This window comes from Arctopsyche grandis, chromosome 10 (assembly GCF_051622035.1).
Source record: "Arctopsyche grandis isolate Sample6627 chromosome 10, ASM5162203v2, whole genome shotgun sequence".
Classification (NCBI taxonomy): Eukaryota; Metazoa; Arthropoda; class Insecta; order Trichoptera; family Hydropsychidae; genus Arctopsyche; species Arctopsyche grandis.
In genome coordinates, this window is record NC_135364.1 from 22,101,504 (window position 1) to 22,116,353 (window position 14,850).

A 14,850-nucleotide genomic window follows, 5' to 3' on the forward strand; every position below is an offset into this window, starting at 1 on the left:
TAATCAAAAAAATAAAACGATAGATGCACCCCAATGGTGGATATCCATAGCATATTATAAAATAATTTCTCTAGTGCCATAATCGAGGAAGGGAGAAGTGTAATACGTTTGTATGGACAAGGCGCTGGTGTCCAGCCCTCTTAATTAATACAAAAATGTTATATATTTTTTTTAAATATAAAAATTTTTCTTGCTTAGCATAATATAAATATAAAAATTTTTCTTGCTTAGCATATTATAAATATAAAAAGATTTTTTAATTGTATGTATGTTATATTTCATTCAATATAGTATAATATTATATTATAGGTATATTTCAATTTAATTTTCATTGAATTATATTTAGTACATTTACCTAAAGTATAGATATAATAATATTGTAAAAGATTTAAGACGAAACAATTAAATTATGTAAATAAATAACTTTTCACAAAAATATTTAAGCCCGATTTCTTTCAAGGCAAAAATTGTACAATTAAACATCCATGCTTTTACCTCATAATAAACCTTATGGTTATTGTCATTTTTTTTTTATATATATTGCTCATCTCTAACCAAGCGATAATAAAATCACATTATTTCATATCACAATTTTCATTTTTTTTTAATCTTTTAAAGGAAACTTTGATACGTAAATCAAATAGATACATAACATATGAAACGTAATTCAATATATCATTAATACCTATTACCCAATTTGACTATTAAATTTCTTTTAACAAGTATTTTATCTAAGAATAAAATACATTAATTTTCAATTTTATTTACAGAGATTATTTTATCACATATAAGATAATCACTTCATATTATCACAATCGAATTTCAATATTTATATACTCTCATGCTCTCCACGGGTCGGTTTCTTTGTACATTCGGTCAACGTTGTCTTTCAACATTTTTTCTTGCTCTGCAAAATAAATTCAAAAATATTTATAATTAAACCATTAATTAAATGTGTACTATCGTTTGTCATTTATGTGTGCAATGCACTTTAAAAGACCTTGTGGTGAGTAATATATTGTTCATTTCGGATATTAACATTGACCTCCTTTTCCTGATGCAAATATCATTTTAAATTAAGCATGCAAGCTTGCAATGCATATATGTTTTGCTGAATATTGAATATTGAAATCCACCAGTGCTCACATAATATCATCAGATAAAATAATATATTAAAGTACTAAATTTGTGCTTACCTTTGCTTAAATTTGCAATAACACATTGTTTCCTAAGAAACTCAGAACACAAATCTCTACTTAATCCAAATGCATGCATGTTGTATGTAAATGTCCTATAAATAATTGTTAATTGCTTTATTATTAATATTTTTCTCTCATGCAACTTTATTTAAATATGTTAATGGGACCACTTTTACCCCAACTGCCCGAATGTAATATTTTCTTGGTATTGCTTATCATCGTAAAATGCTTGCATGTTATTTGATTCCACATCATCTTTCGTCGCAATTGGTTTGTGAATTCTCTCACATTGCAAAGCATCAAAAAATGCGGCATTCCAAAACCTTATAGAATGCCAAATGGGTTGATCTCGTAAATATGTATACAAATATTCCTTGTATGGCTCACAACCGGGAACATCAACTATAATTCATATATATATGTATGTACATAAACGAACCGAATAAATAATTGAATAAAAATAAGCAATGTGCTAGAATATATGAATAAATGATCATTTTATAAAATATCAAAATAGAAAGAAAGCTGAATAAAAATAATGAAATTCATGGTAAGCAAGATATTCTAATCTATGGAAAACTATTAGAAGTTATTAAACACCTACAAATGTACATATTTTACTAATCACATAGCACTACGGTTGATAAGATTTTTTTATATGCAAGCTTCAAAGTTTTTCTATTTTTTAAAATTAAAACCGTTTATAGTAAATATATGTGTGTATTATAAGGAAAATAGAAGGTATAACCTATAAATTTAATTTAATAGTATGAATAATGGTTAGTGAAGCCGTTTCCATTGTGGAAAACTATACCTTCTAAATAAAATGTAAAGCACATATTCATGAGAGATTTAGCAGGAGAAAAATCATCAGCTTCAGCACATTCAAAAAGTACAATCGCAAAATATTGTATAAGAGAAAAAAAAGTTGTTTCATTCACTCTCTTTGATCTACCCCTCTGTGCATTTACAAACCTCGAAAACCACAAACGGCCAGTCTCATTCTAAAACAGCAATACAATTTAATTAGAAATCAATAAATTATTCCAAGAAAAAAATAAAAACACTATTATATACTTGACAAAGTTGACCGAATTTAGCTTTTTGATCTAACTGTATGCCGGCACTATCTTTAAATAGATGAACAACAAAGTTCCTCATAAATTCGACACTTATTTCATCTGACTGGCTATCCAAACTTAGACTAGAAGCCCAAGATTGAACAGATCCCTCAGATCCTAAAAAAAATGGCATTTTAAATTAATATTCAATTATATTATAATAAATAACACATAATAAATAAAGGTTTTACCTGATCTCACCCAGTATTTTTTTCCATCTTTGTCAGATGACTCAATACTTGTACTAGGTCCATAACCATCTAAATCACTTGCTGAACCACTACTTGGCACTTCTGCAATTAATGTATGAAACATAAGTTTAAATCTAAACTTTAAATAATTAATATGAAAAAAAAATATCTATATAAATACCTTGTTTCACTTTTAACTTATCATATGGATCTGGACCAGTTGCTACTAAGCCTACATCCATGTTGCTATCAATTGATTGAGACAGGTGTACTGAAGATAAGTCCCTATCTAAATCAGTCAAATCACCGAACTTTAAACTACTCCTGTCCGTATCGTCTTCTTGAATTATAACAGCAACAGAAGTAGATATCGAGTCATCGCTCTTTTCAGTTATCATACAATCTTTTATATCTCTAAAATTATTTAAACATTTATGCATTATATATTACAATCTAAAATACAAATCTGAAATAATGTGTAAGCTATATGAAACCCACGTTGAATCTTCTAAAGTGGATTGATGTTTGAGCTTATGTTTTGCTAAGGCTTCCCTATCTTCAAACGTAAGTCCCAGACTGGGTAATGCGTGTAATTTTCTCATGTGACAAGGAGTAGCATCGTTACACCCAGTTTTAGAAGAACATTTACTCTCGTGTTCGCTGATAGCCTCCTCGGTAGAATATGATGATGATTCACTCATGCTGAGAGCAGACTCTAACTGCAATCCAAAAAATAATGTTCATTGAAATCTTCTAATTGACTGATTTTACTAACATACGTTCAATGAACTACTTACTCTATTTGATAGATCAGTAATAATGTCCGAGCTGTTGCCCAGGAATGTCAACATTCTCGACTTGAGTATGCCTTGGGTACGGTCCATAATCCTTTTTATGTGCTCTCCATTGGTTTCCTCTTTGCTGCTGTTTATTAAGTCCACCATATTTCATCTGTGCAAGTATTATCTTCTAAATCAGCTTAATTCCTGCAATAATAATATTAAATTCATCAAATGTCATTGAAATTTTTACAATATTTTAACTTTTTATTATTACGAAATTATGTTCACAATACATCTCATATCTATTTTAATAGCTACTGATCTACTGATCATTTTCTATTTTACAATTTTATTTTATTTGGTTAGTAATTATAGTATTATATTATTCTAATGTTAATATGTACAGCGTAATAGGAAAAAGAGCTCAAAAACCTATTTACAATTCTTATAAATGCTCATAATACATCTAATACATAATATTAATTAAAGAGTCTCTAAAGTCGATGACCAAAAGCAGATTGTGTTTAGGTAATCTGTGTTTATACCTGAAGGGTATAGACATTTTGTTGTAATCACCGAGACTCTACACAAGTGTGTTAGTATGGTTATTAGTGATTCTGTCATAGATTTTTTTCAAATAAGCATTCGGTTCAAATTGAAAGCAAAAACATGTGTAAAGAATTTAGCATTTACATTTATGTATATTTCAAACATTTTTTTATATACAATATTAATCGAAATTATTGAAATAATTATTTTCGTGCAAAATTAATTGAAATTTGAGATATTCATATCTCAATTTTAAATTACACAACAATATAACACATATTTTCCTTCATCAAAAGTACCATTTTAATCTTGAAAATCACCGGATTACTTACAAAATACAAATTTACCGGGATTTTCGACAAACGACCGGTTTTTTTTATTCAAATTTCAATTTCGTCGCCAAAAGCACTATGAGTAATATTTATAACGGATATTATAACTTCATACCATTTACCGGTAAACAAATTAACAAAAACACTCCAAAATCCAGATAACCTACGTATGCCGAGAATTTAACGATTTCTACGTGTTGAATGCAAATATCGCCTTCGACAAATTTCTAATATTGTCGAATGCAATCAACGATCTGCTTCCAATTTCATCATTTTACCGGTTCAAGAAACTCATAATCTTATTTATAACTATAATTTAATGAGCATACTGAAAACGTACGCACTTGTCACAATCAGCTGATTGCGGAAAATGCGGAAAAGCGGACCGATTTTCCTTCACTTTCGAGAAATTTCTACGCGAAATATTTCACAATGAATACAAATTCATTTTATAAATAAAGTACATATCGAAGTATTGGGTTTATTTATACCGACAACCTTCTGAGACCTGAACTACCGGAACATTTGATAAAGACTGCATTGCTCGCGCACTGAAAGTAGAACGAGCTAACAGGACTTGTATCGATAAGGACGCAAGTGAGATTCTCAAACGTGTTCATAAATATTTTATTATATTTAAGTATTTGATGGTTTCATTCCATAAATATTGTTCATATTTGCATGCATGTCAATAATTAATACATATACATGCATGATGTGGTCGATTTTATATTGTTTGCGAATGCACAAACGATAATGGGCTTTATCATAATGTAAGGATTATTGCGGAATGGATTATGGTCCCTAGACATTAAGCACTTAATCGCCTACGGCTACAATCTCTCTAGAACAATTAAGCATTTAGATAAAATATTGATTTATTTGGCATAATTAAAACATGTATTGCAATATTTTATGCGATAAAGATCTATGTAGGTGTATATACATAGTAATTAGCCGATATATACAGTGCCGGCCTTACACTCAATAGCGCCCTCGGGCAATTTTTTCTAAACACCCTTAGAAAAAAATTTTGCCTTTGATGCTCTAATCAAAAATTTTGTTTGGCTTAAATTTTAAAGCGCATTTGGTGCATCGAGCGGCGCCCTAATTTATTTGGCGCCCTCGAGCGCCGCCCGGCCCCCCCCCCCCTAAAACCAGCACTGGATATATAACAGTTTTGGTGTTAAATATTGTGCATTTAAAAATACTAATGATGACAATATTGTCTGTGCAGAGTAATTGTCTTGTTTACTACCAATCGATAGGATATTATATTAATTTAATTTTGGCTTAACACATTCAGCCCGGTGCATGATTTCATACATTTGCCCATGTGGCGGCACTGTCACGCGTATCCGCACCCAATTAAGGTCTGTTCATACCTATCCAGCACGACCCGAATCCTGCAAGTACGGAGAGTATTATTTAGTACATTCTATATGATATGGACGCGCATGCATGCGTAAATGCGCATGCGCGAATGGAGTATGAATACGTCCATATAATGTACCAAAGAATACTATCCGCACTTGCAGGACACCTGCAGGATACAGGTCGTGCTGAATAGGTATGACCTTTACGCGTGACGGCATTAAATCACTTTATATAATGAGTTGTCCCTAAATCTTTAGAATTTTATAGGAATTTTAGTGTTGGGGTGCTCAATGAAGTGGAACCGTAAAATTATAGTCTGCTATAGTACTATCCGCGTGGCCACCGGTGGTACACGCCCGGTTGAACGGGCTAAAATTAAAATTTAACTTAATTAAAGTAGACCTTGATTTTTTTTATCTTCCCTCCAACGCCGTTTTACATATATGTTAAATGCTATTTTTTTAATTAATCGAATAAGAAAGTATGATTTTATATCGAAAAATAATAAACATTTAGCATTAAAGAAATATATGTATTTTTAAGTAGAATAATATAAAATATCAATATGGATCAGTCGAACATCCTAACACGAAGCCTCTCAAGTAGTCCGGGCACGGGAACTTTAACCCTAGCTTCCCCCCCCCCCCTTCTCAGCAGCTGATACATATATCTGTATATGATACATAAGTTTCAACATTTATAATAGTAAAGCATTAAAAGTTGAAAACCATTGTGTTATTTACAACAAAAATGTTATCAGGATTATTTTGTTTTATATTCAAGGTATTTAAACAATTCATACAAGGTAGAGCTACCATTCGTATAATTTCAAAATTTGAAACCTCAACAATATTATACCTTTCCTCTGCATAACAGTTTCAATTTAAAACGATGGGAATTGGTCGTCTATTCTTCAAAATAATTTTGACTATTAAAACCACACAATAACATTCGTAATATATTACAACTTTTTTTTTTAACTTTATCTACATATGTATGTATGTACAAACATATGTAAAGATATGTATATTTACAAATCTACATTTTTTTTATTCTCAAGAAAAGTGATTACCTTAAAATAATATAAGGAAAACGACAATTTAAAATATCGCTTTGTTCATACCGCGTACTTTTACGAACTTACCATCAGAATATTCAACTAATTGTTACAAAACCGCATTCATTATCAACTTCCGTTTAATTTGATAATAATAGCCTTCTACTGTTTAATATAATATATACATATGTATATACATATAACTAATTTTTAAATCATATACTTTTTTTTTAAATATAAAAAATGTATTTAAAACCATTCAAATTTAGAACACTGTGATTGTAAGGTTCCTCTGCGACATGGGGGATGAGAGTGAGTTCCGCATCTAGCGCTACTCACCCCCCACAACCCCACTTGTCCCGCATTCAAAGGGTGGGAGTGAAACTGCCCAGGGTTCATGTAAATAAATATCACCTTTTGAATACACACACAATAATGACAATTCATGACATGCGAAACACTTTTTCATTTCAGTGGAAATTAAAGTTTTCATTATTAACCCAGGCTGACTTTAGTCAATGTTAACACCATATAGTATGTACATATGTTTGTATAATTAAGGCATTTTTCATACTCATCTGAAAAGTGGATGCTCGCACAAAAACACGACAAAAACATTCACACATAATTTATTACAAAATATGTACATAAATTCCACAGTAATATGTATACTTCTCATAGAGTAATTTAAATAAATTAAAGAAAAAAATATTTGTATGTATTTTAAAATAATACTCATTTCATAGAACATGCAATGTATAGTATTTTTCAGAACCAGATTGCCGGCCACGTGTCAGAAAAGTACATATTTACATATATTTATCCCTCTACATTAATAGCTTAAAAATCTATAAATTCTCACAATATGTCTCGTATATTAAAGATATTACATATATGTGTACAAAAAATATTTTTGTATACAATATACAAACTCCTGTTTAAGCAGACAAAAAGTTGAGAAAACGAGTCTCGAGATATTGCTAGTTGGTATAACGGAGCGCACCGGTGTTATTTATCCCTGCATCATGCCCTTACATAATTATGAACATACTTTCAACTCTTCTGCATTCTTTCACTTATACATACTTCTTTCTGTGCTTCCCTCGTCCATCTTCCATTGTTTCGTTTAGATTTTGTGTCATATATATCAGCTATATATGTACATCTAATACATCAGCTATATCTACTTCTTTATTTGTGGACCTATTCTTATAGACCTATTCAATAAAGTATTCGTATCAAGAGAAAATATAAAATTAAATCGAGGCTATTGCGGTACAATTGCAGTCCTTTCAAGCCTAAATCAATGTTCAAGTTTTTTGTTCATTTTTTTCAAACATAAAGACCTATTTGTGAATATAATGTGTATGTGTGAAGAGGCTTGCCATAAATATCAATCAATTTATCACAATGGCTTCGATCAAATCACATTAGCTGATATATTTTAAAGTTTAAGATATCGTTTTTGATTAAATTAAAAATGTGCAAAATATATAAATTTTGGTAATTGGATTATTAGTCACATTGCGATCGCCCAAAAGACATTTTTTGCCATGAAAATCGCGAATACGGAATATTTGGCACTCGAGTTCTCGTTAGTATGATCCTCTGTAATGGAACATCGGCTGCCGGATGTTCCATTATAGAGGTTTTAGTGACTTTTGAGCGAGCGCTTTGTGACCAATAATCACCGAACCATAATTTTTTACATTAATAAAAATATAAATACATGGCCGAGATTTTTTTCCTTATTTGCTGCTGATAAAGAGTCATCTGACATCTGTCACTTTTTGTTTACAATAGGCTTAGCAGCAGCAGTTCAATTTAGCATTCACAAATATGGAATCAGTGAAACCTACGGTTATAGTCAGTGGATTTGGACCCTTCGGAGTCTATACCGTAAACCCCAGTTGGGAAAGTGTCAAGAAAATGTCTAAATTGGATTTGGAAAAGGATTTTGACATTCAGTTCATAACCGTAGAAATTCCAGTCGTGTATGATACAGTAGACGCATTAGTCCCGACCCTTTGGAAACAGTACCATCCACTGGTAAATTAACAACAGTAACTTATTTATTTTAATCATTATATAATATGTTTAACATATATCATGCCAGTGATCCTTATGGGTCAGTATTGTTATCAAAATTTACCTCCTGTCCATCTTTCACTTAAAATTTTCGTAAAATCTACTCTTAATAATTGCAATCATCTATTCATTTTTGGTCGAGCTCTACACATTTAGAGCCAGTCAATGTGAAAAGATGATTTCTGATAAGATTTATTTTTATTCCAAAGCAGAATCAAAGTATCGTATCATATACTTTTAGTTATTTGTGCATGTTGGCGTATCAGGTCTTGCGAAGGAACTGACTTTAGAGACTATAGCCAATGGTCAAGACTACCGTAAGTTGGATCAAGACGGGAAACTGCCGCAAGACTGTATGAACGCTTCCAACGCGGATGGATGTAATGAAATTTCGTGCAAATTGGATGTACTTAAAATATGCGAAGATTTCAACAAGACGTCGAAGGGTATTTGCGCTCATCCTTCCAAGAATGCTGGACGGTAATGTTTATACATTTCATAATATATAACTCAAAACATATGTTACGATGTTTTCATACAATTGTCTTGAAAATTTAGATTTTTGTGCGAGTATACTTATTTTACCTCATTGAGCATCAACCCATTGAGGACATTGTTTGTTCACGTGCCTGAGTTCAACTGCGTATATACACGCGAAGAGACTGCCAAAGGATTAGATAAGATAATTAGATTGTGCCTTTTACAACTCCAACATTGCGAGTGCATTGCTACTTAATAATATGATTGATATTTTTACAGTCACAAATTATCATATGTCTTAACGGCTATGTACTATAATCAAATTTTGTATTATTACATTTTTAATGGGGTATGTATTGTAGTCAAATTTTGTACTATTACTTTTTTAAACGTTATTGTTAAATTAGATATGCAAATCAATATAATAGTACAAAACTTTTACGTACCTCCTTTTATATATGAAAATCTCATGTGATATTATATTTATTATTGGAAACATATTGTTTTTTTCATTATTTTTTTTATTCGAATGTACGAAAATACACATGCATGTAAGTATATACATATAATATTTTCGTTGTGTATATCCATGAAGATATCTAAGTATACACAACATAAGTAATAAATCGGGTAAGTTGATCTGCGGAAGTTTATTTCATAGGCTCCCAATTTTTATCCCTGTGGACCCCTTCCTATTCTTTTTATTTTCTGTGGACCCCTCCCCCCCCCCCCGGTTTATTGCAAACAAAATGTAAGTAAATATTTGGATTCGGAACTAAACAAATCATAGCCTAGTAAAATTCTGACATAAAATGAATGCACAAATAAATACTGCTAATGAGAGGGATGAACCTGAAACTCTTGATTGATCAATATTTGGCTTCAAATTAGTGAAGTATAGTTGTTAATCTCCATGTTCACTGATTTGTAACCGGTTTATATTTTTCGAAAGAATCTTCGTAACCATACTAAAACAGCTCTCCACGCACGAGATATGCAGATGGAAAATGCATAGTGCAGGATGAGCAACAGGAATATCTTTCTAAACTGCACTTTAAGTTTTTCGTTTGTGCTTAATCCAATCAGTTCTTGTAATTTTATTTTATTATTTCATAGTACATACATTTACTAGCCTCTTCTTACTTCACTTTTTATTCATATGTCTATCCCTAAATTTAAATCAATCGGTAAAATGTATCAAAAGTTAAAAATTTTACATGAATTTTTATTGTTATTATTAATTTATGATTTAACACAACGATATACCATATAACATTTTTCAAATTAAGCTCTTTTTTATTATTTATTTTTTTACATGCATATATACCAGGAAGGCCTTACAGGTAACCCCAACGCGCCTTCCTGGCCAATTACAAACATTGCAGCATTTTTTTTATTATACAAGTCGCTGAATTACGAGACACTGAAAAACTCACAAATTAACGAGACATCTATGAATTTTACATAAATTTTATTGTACATTAATCAATCTTAAATAGTGGTGACATAGTAGGTAGGGAGGATATTTATCCAATTTTACCGGGAACCGTTTCAACAATGAAATCAGAGAAAATTGGCAAACTCTGATAGGAAACGATCGACCTGGAGTCACAAATATCCAGATCTGACCAGCAGCACTACAGATATACTCAGAAAAATATTTTCAATCGAGGTCAGCTCATGGGATCGAACCCGGCGCCTCTCGACGCTAAGCAGAAGCTTAACGACCGAGCTATGCTTCTGGCTTTAAAAACATCTCATCAAATTATAACTATAAAGTATACATATGTATGTGTCTGAAGAACATAAGACTATCTCGAATTACTATATTTTATTGCAAAATCGAACTTTTAACGAACACGATATAGGAATATACATTCATATGTATACATATATCAAAAAATATTTGTAGATATACATATGTATCACAGGAAGGCCTAACAGGTAGACCCCAATACCCCCTCCAAGACAATTAATTACAAACATTGCAGCATTTTTATTACATAAATCAATGTATTTCGAGAGGCTGATAATCCACTGAGTTATTCACTAATCAAAACATCCTCAAACGTGGTTTTAAAGACTGTTTGAAGGATATTTAAATGTTGAACAAAGACCTAAAGTTCATCATCCTGGACGATTGTCAATGACAAATTGGGGAATTGGGAAAATTCATAGACCCCTGCAAGTCTACCGCTGAGGGTCTGTATGGACCACTTTGAGAACCTATGATGTGGATGATCACTTGTAAGCAAGTCAGGTCATATATAAATATGACCTAACACAAAATCTTACACTGCTGTCGATTAGTAATAAACAAGAGCGCCATTTAGAGCACACCAATGATACCAAATATTATAAACCAATCCAATTAGTTTGTCTCCACTATGTCGTGAACATCAATAAGTATATTATCAATTTTTCGCGCTTTCATCTGAGTGGTTTTTGAAAAGGGTCCTTTCATTGCCAGAAGTCGTTTATCGTCAATTATTTATTTAATAGTTTGGACCGCGAAGAAAACATCAACACCGTTGAATGGAGAGCTTTGAAAAACGAAATAAATAAGCGAGCAAAGACGCGCACCCACCCCTGACTACGTAAATAAAAATAAAAATGGATTATTGGCAAACATTCAAAATCCGCATCCAGAAATAGAGTCAGGCGGCCGCACAGATATTCCCGCGGGACTCTTCCCGCACCAGAAATGATGCACCGGCCGGTTGACCAGCTCCAAACAACACAAACAAGCATCGACCCTCGTTTTCGGACTGCATCATCAGATAACATTATGAAAAATGTACAAAATGCCAAACCATTACCTAGTCAAAACTGAGCAATTTGGCATACTACGATAAAAACATGGTAAGTAGTGACCTCCATGACAGACAAATCAAACAAACAATGAGTAATCTTAGCAAGATTGTTTGATGTGCTACAACTTATCTGCACTAAATCAGCTAACTTGGCAGCAGGTAAAAAATACGCAATTCCTCAAGAAGATCTTTTGATCATCGCGCACTCATCCAAAAGTTCATAACCAGCAGAATAGACTAGTGGTTAGCATATAATGCTTTGAACAGAGTGGTCACGGGTTCAAATCCCACTAGTTTCTACTGGCGAGATCTTGGATTTGTAACTATCCTATCAGAGTTTGCCAATTTATCTTATTTTCATTGAAACGGTTCCAACAAATTGACAACCTTGCAAAATCTAGAGTTTTCAGCAATCTCAAATTTCGCTAAATTATATAAAATTGGTTGTGGCTATTTGCAGGTACTATATCTGCAACAGGCGCAAAGCCTTCTGCGCATGCGCGTGAACTCATAATCCGATTATAATTTCTTACATTTAATGTATGCTAGACTTGTTTAACCGCTTAGCTGCCCAAAGCGCCTTAAGGCGCAAACAGCCGTATCTATTATACGCTCAGCGCGTCGGCTGGGCGTCTAAGCGGTTAATCAATCGTTCATTATTTTAATATTATATGTTTAATCAATCGTTCATACTACGTCACTTAACGAGTTCGAACTAAATTTTAATAGGTCTAAAACAAAATTTTATCAGTAAACACGCTGACAGTGACAGTTCACGCGCATGCGCAGAAGGCTTTGCGCCTGTCGCAGATATAGTACCTGCAAATAGCCAATAATTCGCAGATATAGTACCTGCAAATAGCCAATAATTTGCAGATATGTGTAGTACCTGCAAATAGCCACAACCTATAAAATTTACAAATTTGACCATACATATGTAGATATGTCTCTGTGGATATTAATCGATATGTATTTATTTTATTTTTATTTTTATTGTTACAATCAATATACACTCATCATCACAGATTGCTACAATGCGACGAGTGTACGTTTAACGGTCAGAAATACAATATACATATACAATCAGAATACAAAGCATATAACAATTAATCAGAAATAATAATCATAGAAACATCTATGGATTATTTTTAGATTTTGTGTACAATTTTATACATATAATAAATACGAAATTATAGAGATATCTATAGATTTCAGATTACTGTGCATAATTTTTACAAATTATACACAGACAGATTTTTGTGACAACAGGAAATGATCTAATACCAATTTTTCAGGAACCGTTTCAACAATGATCAGATAAAATTGGCAAACTCTGATAGAGAAAAGATCGGTTTGGAGTCACAAAACCCCCAAACCTAACCAGCAGTTTGACGATGACTCGAACCTTCGGTCTCAGTGGTGCTAATTATATACGCTACCAAACTGCTGGCTTATGTAATTTGTATAATACTAATAATATTTGTATTAAATGTCCAACGTTTCAAGCCAGGTAGGAGCATTGGGGCTTCCCGCTAGGCGTTCCTGGTATAAAATCAAAGATAAATAAAAATAAAATAACAAAGCTCGTTGACCAATAGATATAGAGTTTGCGTAATGTAAATGAAATGGGCACACAAGTGCAGTAGCATTTCATACTTCCTGCATAACAGATTCATCATATCTACTTGCGTAGGTAATCATCGGAGTTCGATAGGAATTGATCGTATGTAAGTATATACATATGTACATACGGTTTCGATATAGGTCAACCTACTGTGTATTTTCAGTGCGAACTGTCTCGTTTATTTACACTTCCGTACGATTTCAGATAAACTGAATCGAATCGTTGAAAATGTGAACATTTCATCGCGCAATACCAATAATAATAATACACGGACGCGAATATTCTCCGCTAAAAAATGAATCATTGATGTACGCGCGCCAACTGGATCGTCAAAACACACTGAATACATTTTTCAAATAAATAAATAAATCGGTGGAGTTGTAATTGAGTAAGCATTGTAGGCGCAAATTATGGCTAGCGTAATAGTACGAGTAATCTTTGAGAGATTGATAGGCTATTTTGAAAAATTTAGACAGAATATCCTAACGTGCGTCACCGTTTTTAAATTAGTGTTTCTTAGAGATATATATGTAGATTTTTTAAACTGTATAATTTATTTTATTCTTTGATCGTAATGGATTTATGTATATTGTTTGTTGCTGCTGTGATCGAAAACTATACTAAATTATAATAAAAACTAAAAAATCATAGAATTGGGTATAAAAAATGAGAAGTATCGAATAAAATTCATTTGTTTTTTTTCACCGACAAACATATAATTGAATACAATTTTTTTATTGTGTTGTCTTCAAATACATATGTGTATAGTCTCAAAAATTGTAAACCCTTAAATTAAAAAATCAATTTGTGAATTTTTCACAACTTTTGTACGGTTCGTTGATTATTCCGCATAAAGCGATCTCGCACACGCTACTTAAATCTCGATCACGAAACCTCTGGCACCCGAAAATTCATCCACCGAGAGTAATACACGCGAACTATCATACTTACGGGAACCCGAGTGCCAGATATTCGTATTGTAGTAATAGTATGTAGTAGTTTTTTTGTTGCCTTCTAAAGTGACTTTTTTTTTGGTTTCACTCTAGAATCAATTTTTTTTAAGTTTTACTAAGCTTCGCACGTTATTTGTAAAATAAACCGCTTAAACATGACTAATCTAATAATAAACATTAATTTGTTTTTTTATTAAATTTATTTGAATCGAAAAAAATACATTTAAAGACAACCAATCAGAAATGAATTACACACACACACAACTGGAACTGAAAAAATAGCC

The 14,850-nt window shown here is 32.0% G+C and overlaps 2 protein-coding genes across 8 annotated transcripts; one reads left to right on the forward strand and one right to left on the reverse strand.

The window, feature by feature from the left end:
- Positions 1–535: 535 nt before the first annotated feature.
- Positions 536–13,824, reverse strand: LOC143918328 (uncharacterized protein KIAA0513). 7 transcript variants are annotated; one of them, XM_077440161.1, is made up of 10 exons: positions 4,683–4,849; positions 3,309–3,497; positions 3,010–3,230; positions 2,693–2,925; positions 2,512–2,613; positions 2,277–2,437; positions 2,014–2,203; positions 1,376–1,601; positions 1,197–1,291; positions 536–907 (listed from the first exon to the last, which is right to left on the reverse strand). In XM_077440161.1, the coding sequence occupies exons 2-10, from the start codon at positions 3,453–3,455 to the stop codon at positions 840–842; spliced, it is 1,443 nt and encodes a 480-aa protein (XP_077296287.1). In that variant the 5' UTR covers positions 3,456–3,497; positions 4,683–4,849; the 3' UTR covers positions 536–839. The 7 variants fall into 7 exon arrangements, with proteins under 7 accessions (XP_077296287.1, XP_077296284.1, XP_077296288.1 ...); XM_077440158.1 differs by having other exon boundaries at positions 4,673–4,849; XM_077440162.1 differs by having other exon boundaries at positions 4,670–4,849.
- LOC143918342 (pyroglutamyl-peptidase 1) lies at positions 7,205–9,676 on the forward strand. Its single transcript, XM_077440191.1, has 3 exons — positions 7,205–8,657; positions 8,938–9,176; positions 9,255–9,676. The coding sequence occupies exons 1-3, from the start codon at positions 8,448–8,450 to the stop codon at positions 9,430–9,432; spliced, it is 627 nt and encodes a 208-aa protein (XP_077296317.1). The 5' UTR covers positions 7,205–8,447; the 3' UTR covers positions 9,433–9,676.
- Positions 13,825–14,850: the final 1,026 nt, after the last annotated feature.

Excerpts from the sequence above, each read along its gene's own strand:
- LOC143918342 (XM_077440191.1), top strand. The coding sequence starts at position 8,448 with ATGGAATCAGTGAAACCTACGGTTATAGTCAGTGGATTTGGACCCTTC. Across the intron at positions 8,658-8,937 it reads GGAAACAGTACCATCCACTG|TTATTTGTGCATGTTGGCGT; the intron begins GTAAATTAACAA and ends ATATACTTTTAG. Across the intron at positions 9,177-9,254 it reads CCTTCCAAGAATGCTGGACG|ATTTTTGTGCGAGTATACTT; the intron begins GTAATGTTTATA and ends TTGAAAATTTAG.
- LOC143918328 (XM_077440161.1), bottom strand. The coding sequence starts at position 3,455 with ATGGTGGACTTAATAAACAGCAGCAAAGAGGAAACCAATGGAGAGCAC. Across the intron at positions 2,926-3,009 it reads TCCACTTTAGAAGATTCAAC|AGATATAAAAGATTGTATGA; the intron begins GTGGGTTTCATA and ends AAATAATTTTAG. Across the intron at positions 2,204-2,276 it reads AATTCGGTCAACTTTGTCAA|AATGAGACTGGCCGTTTGTG; the intron begins GTATATAATAGT and ends TTGCTGTTTTAG.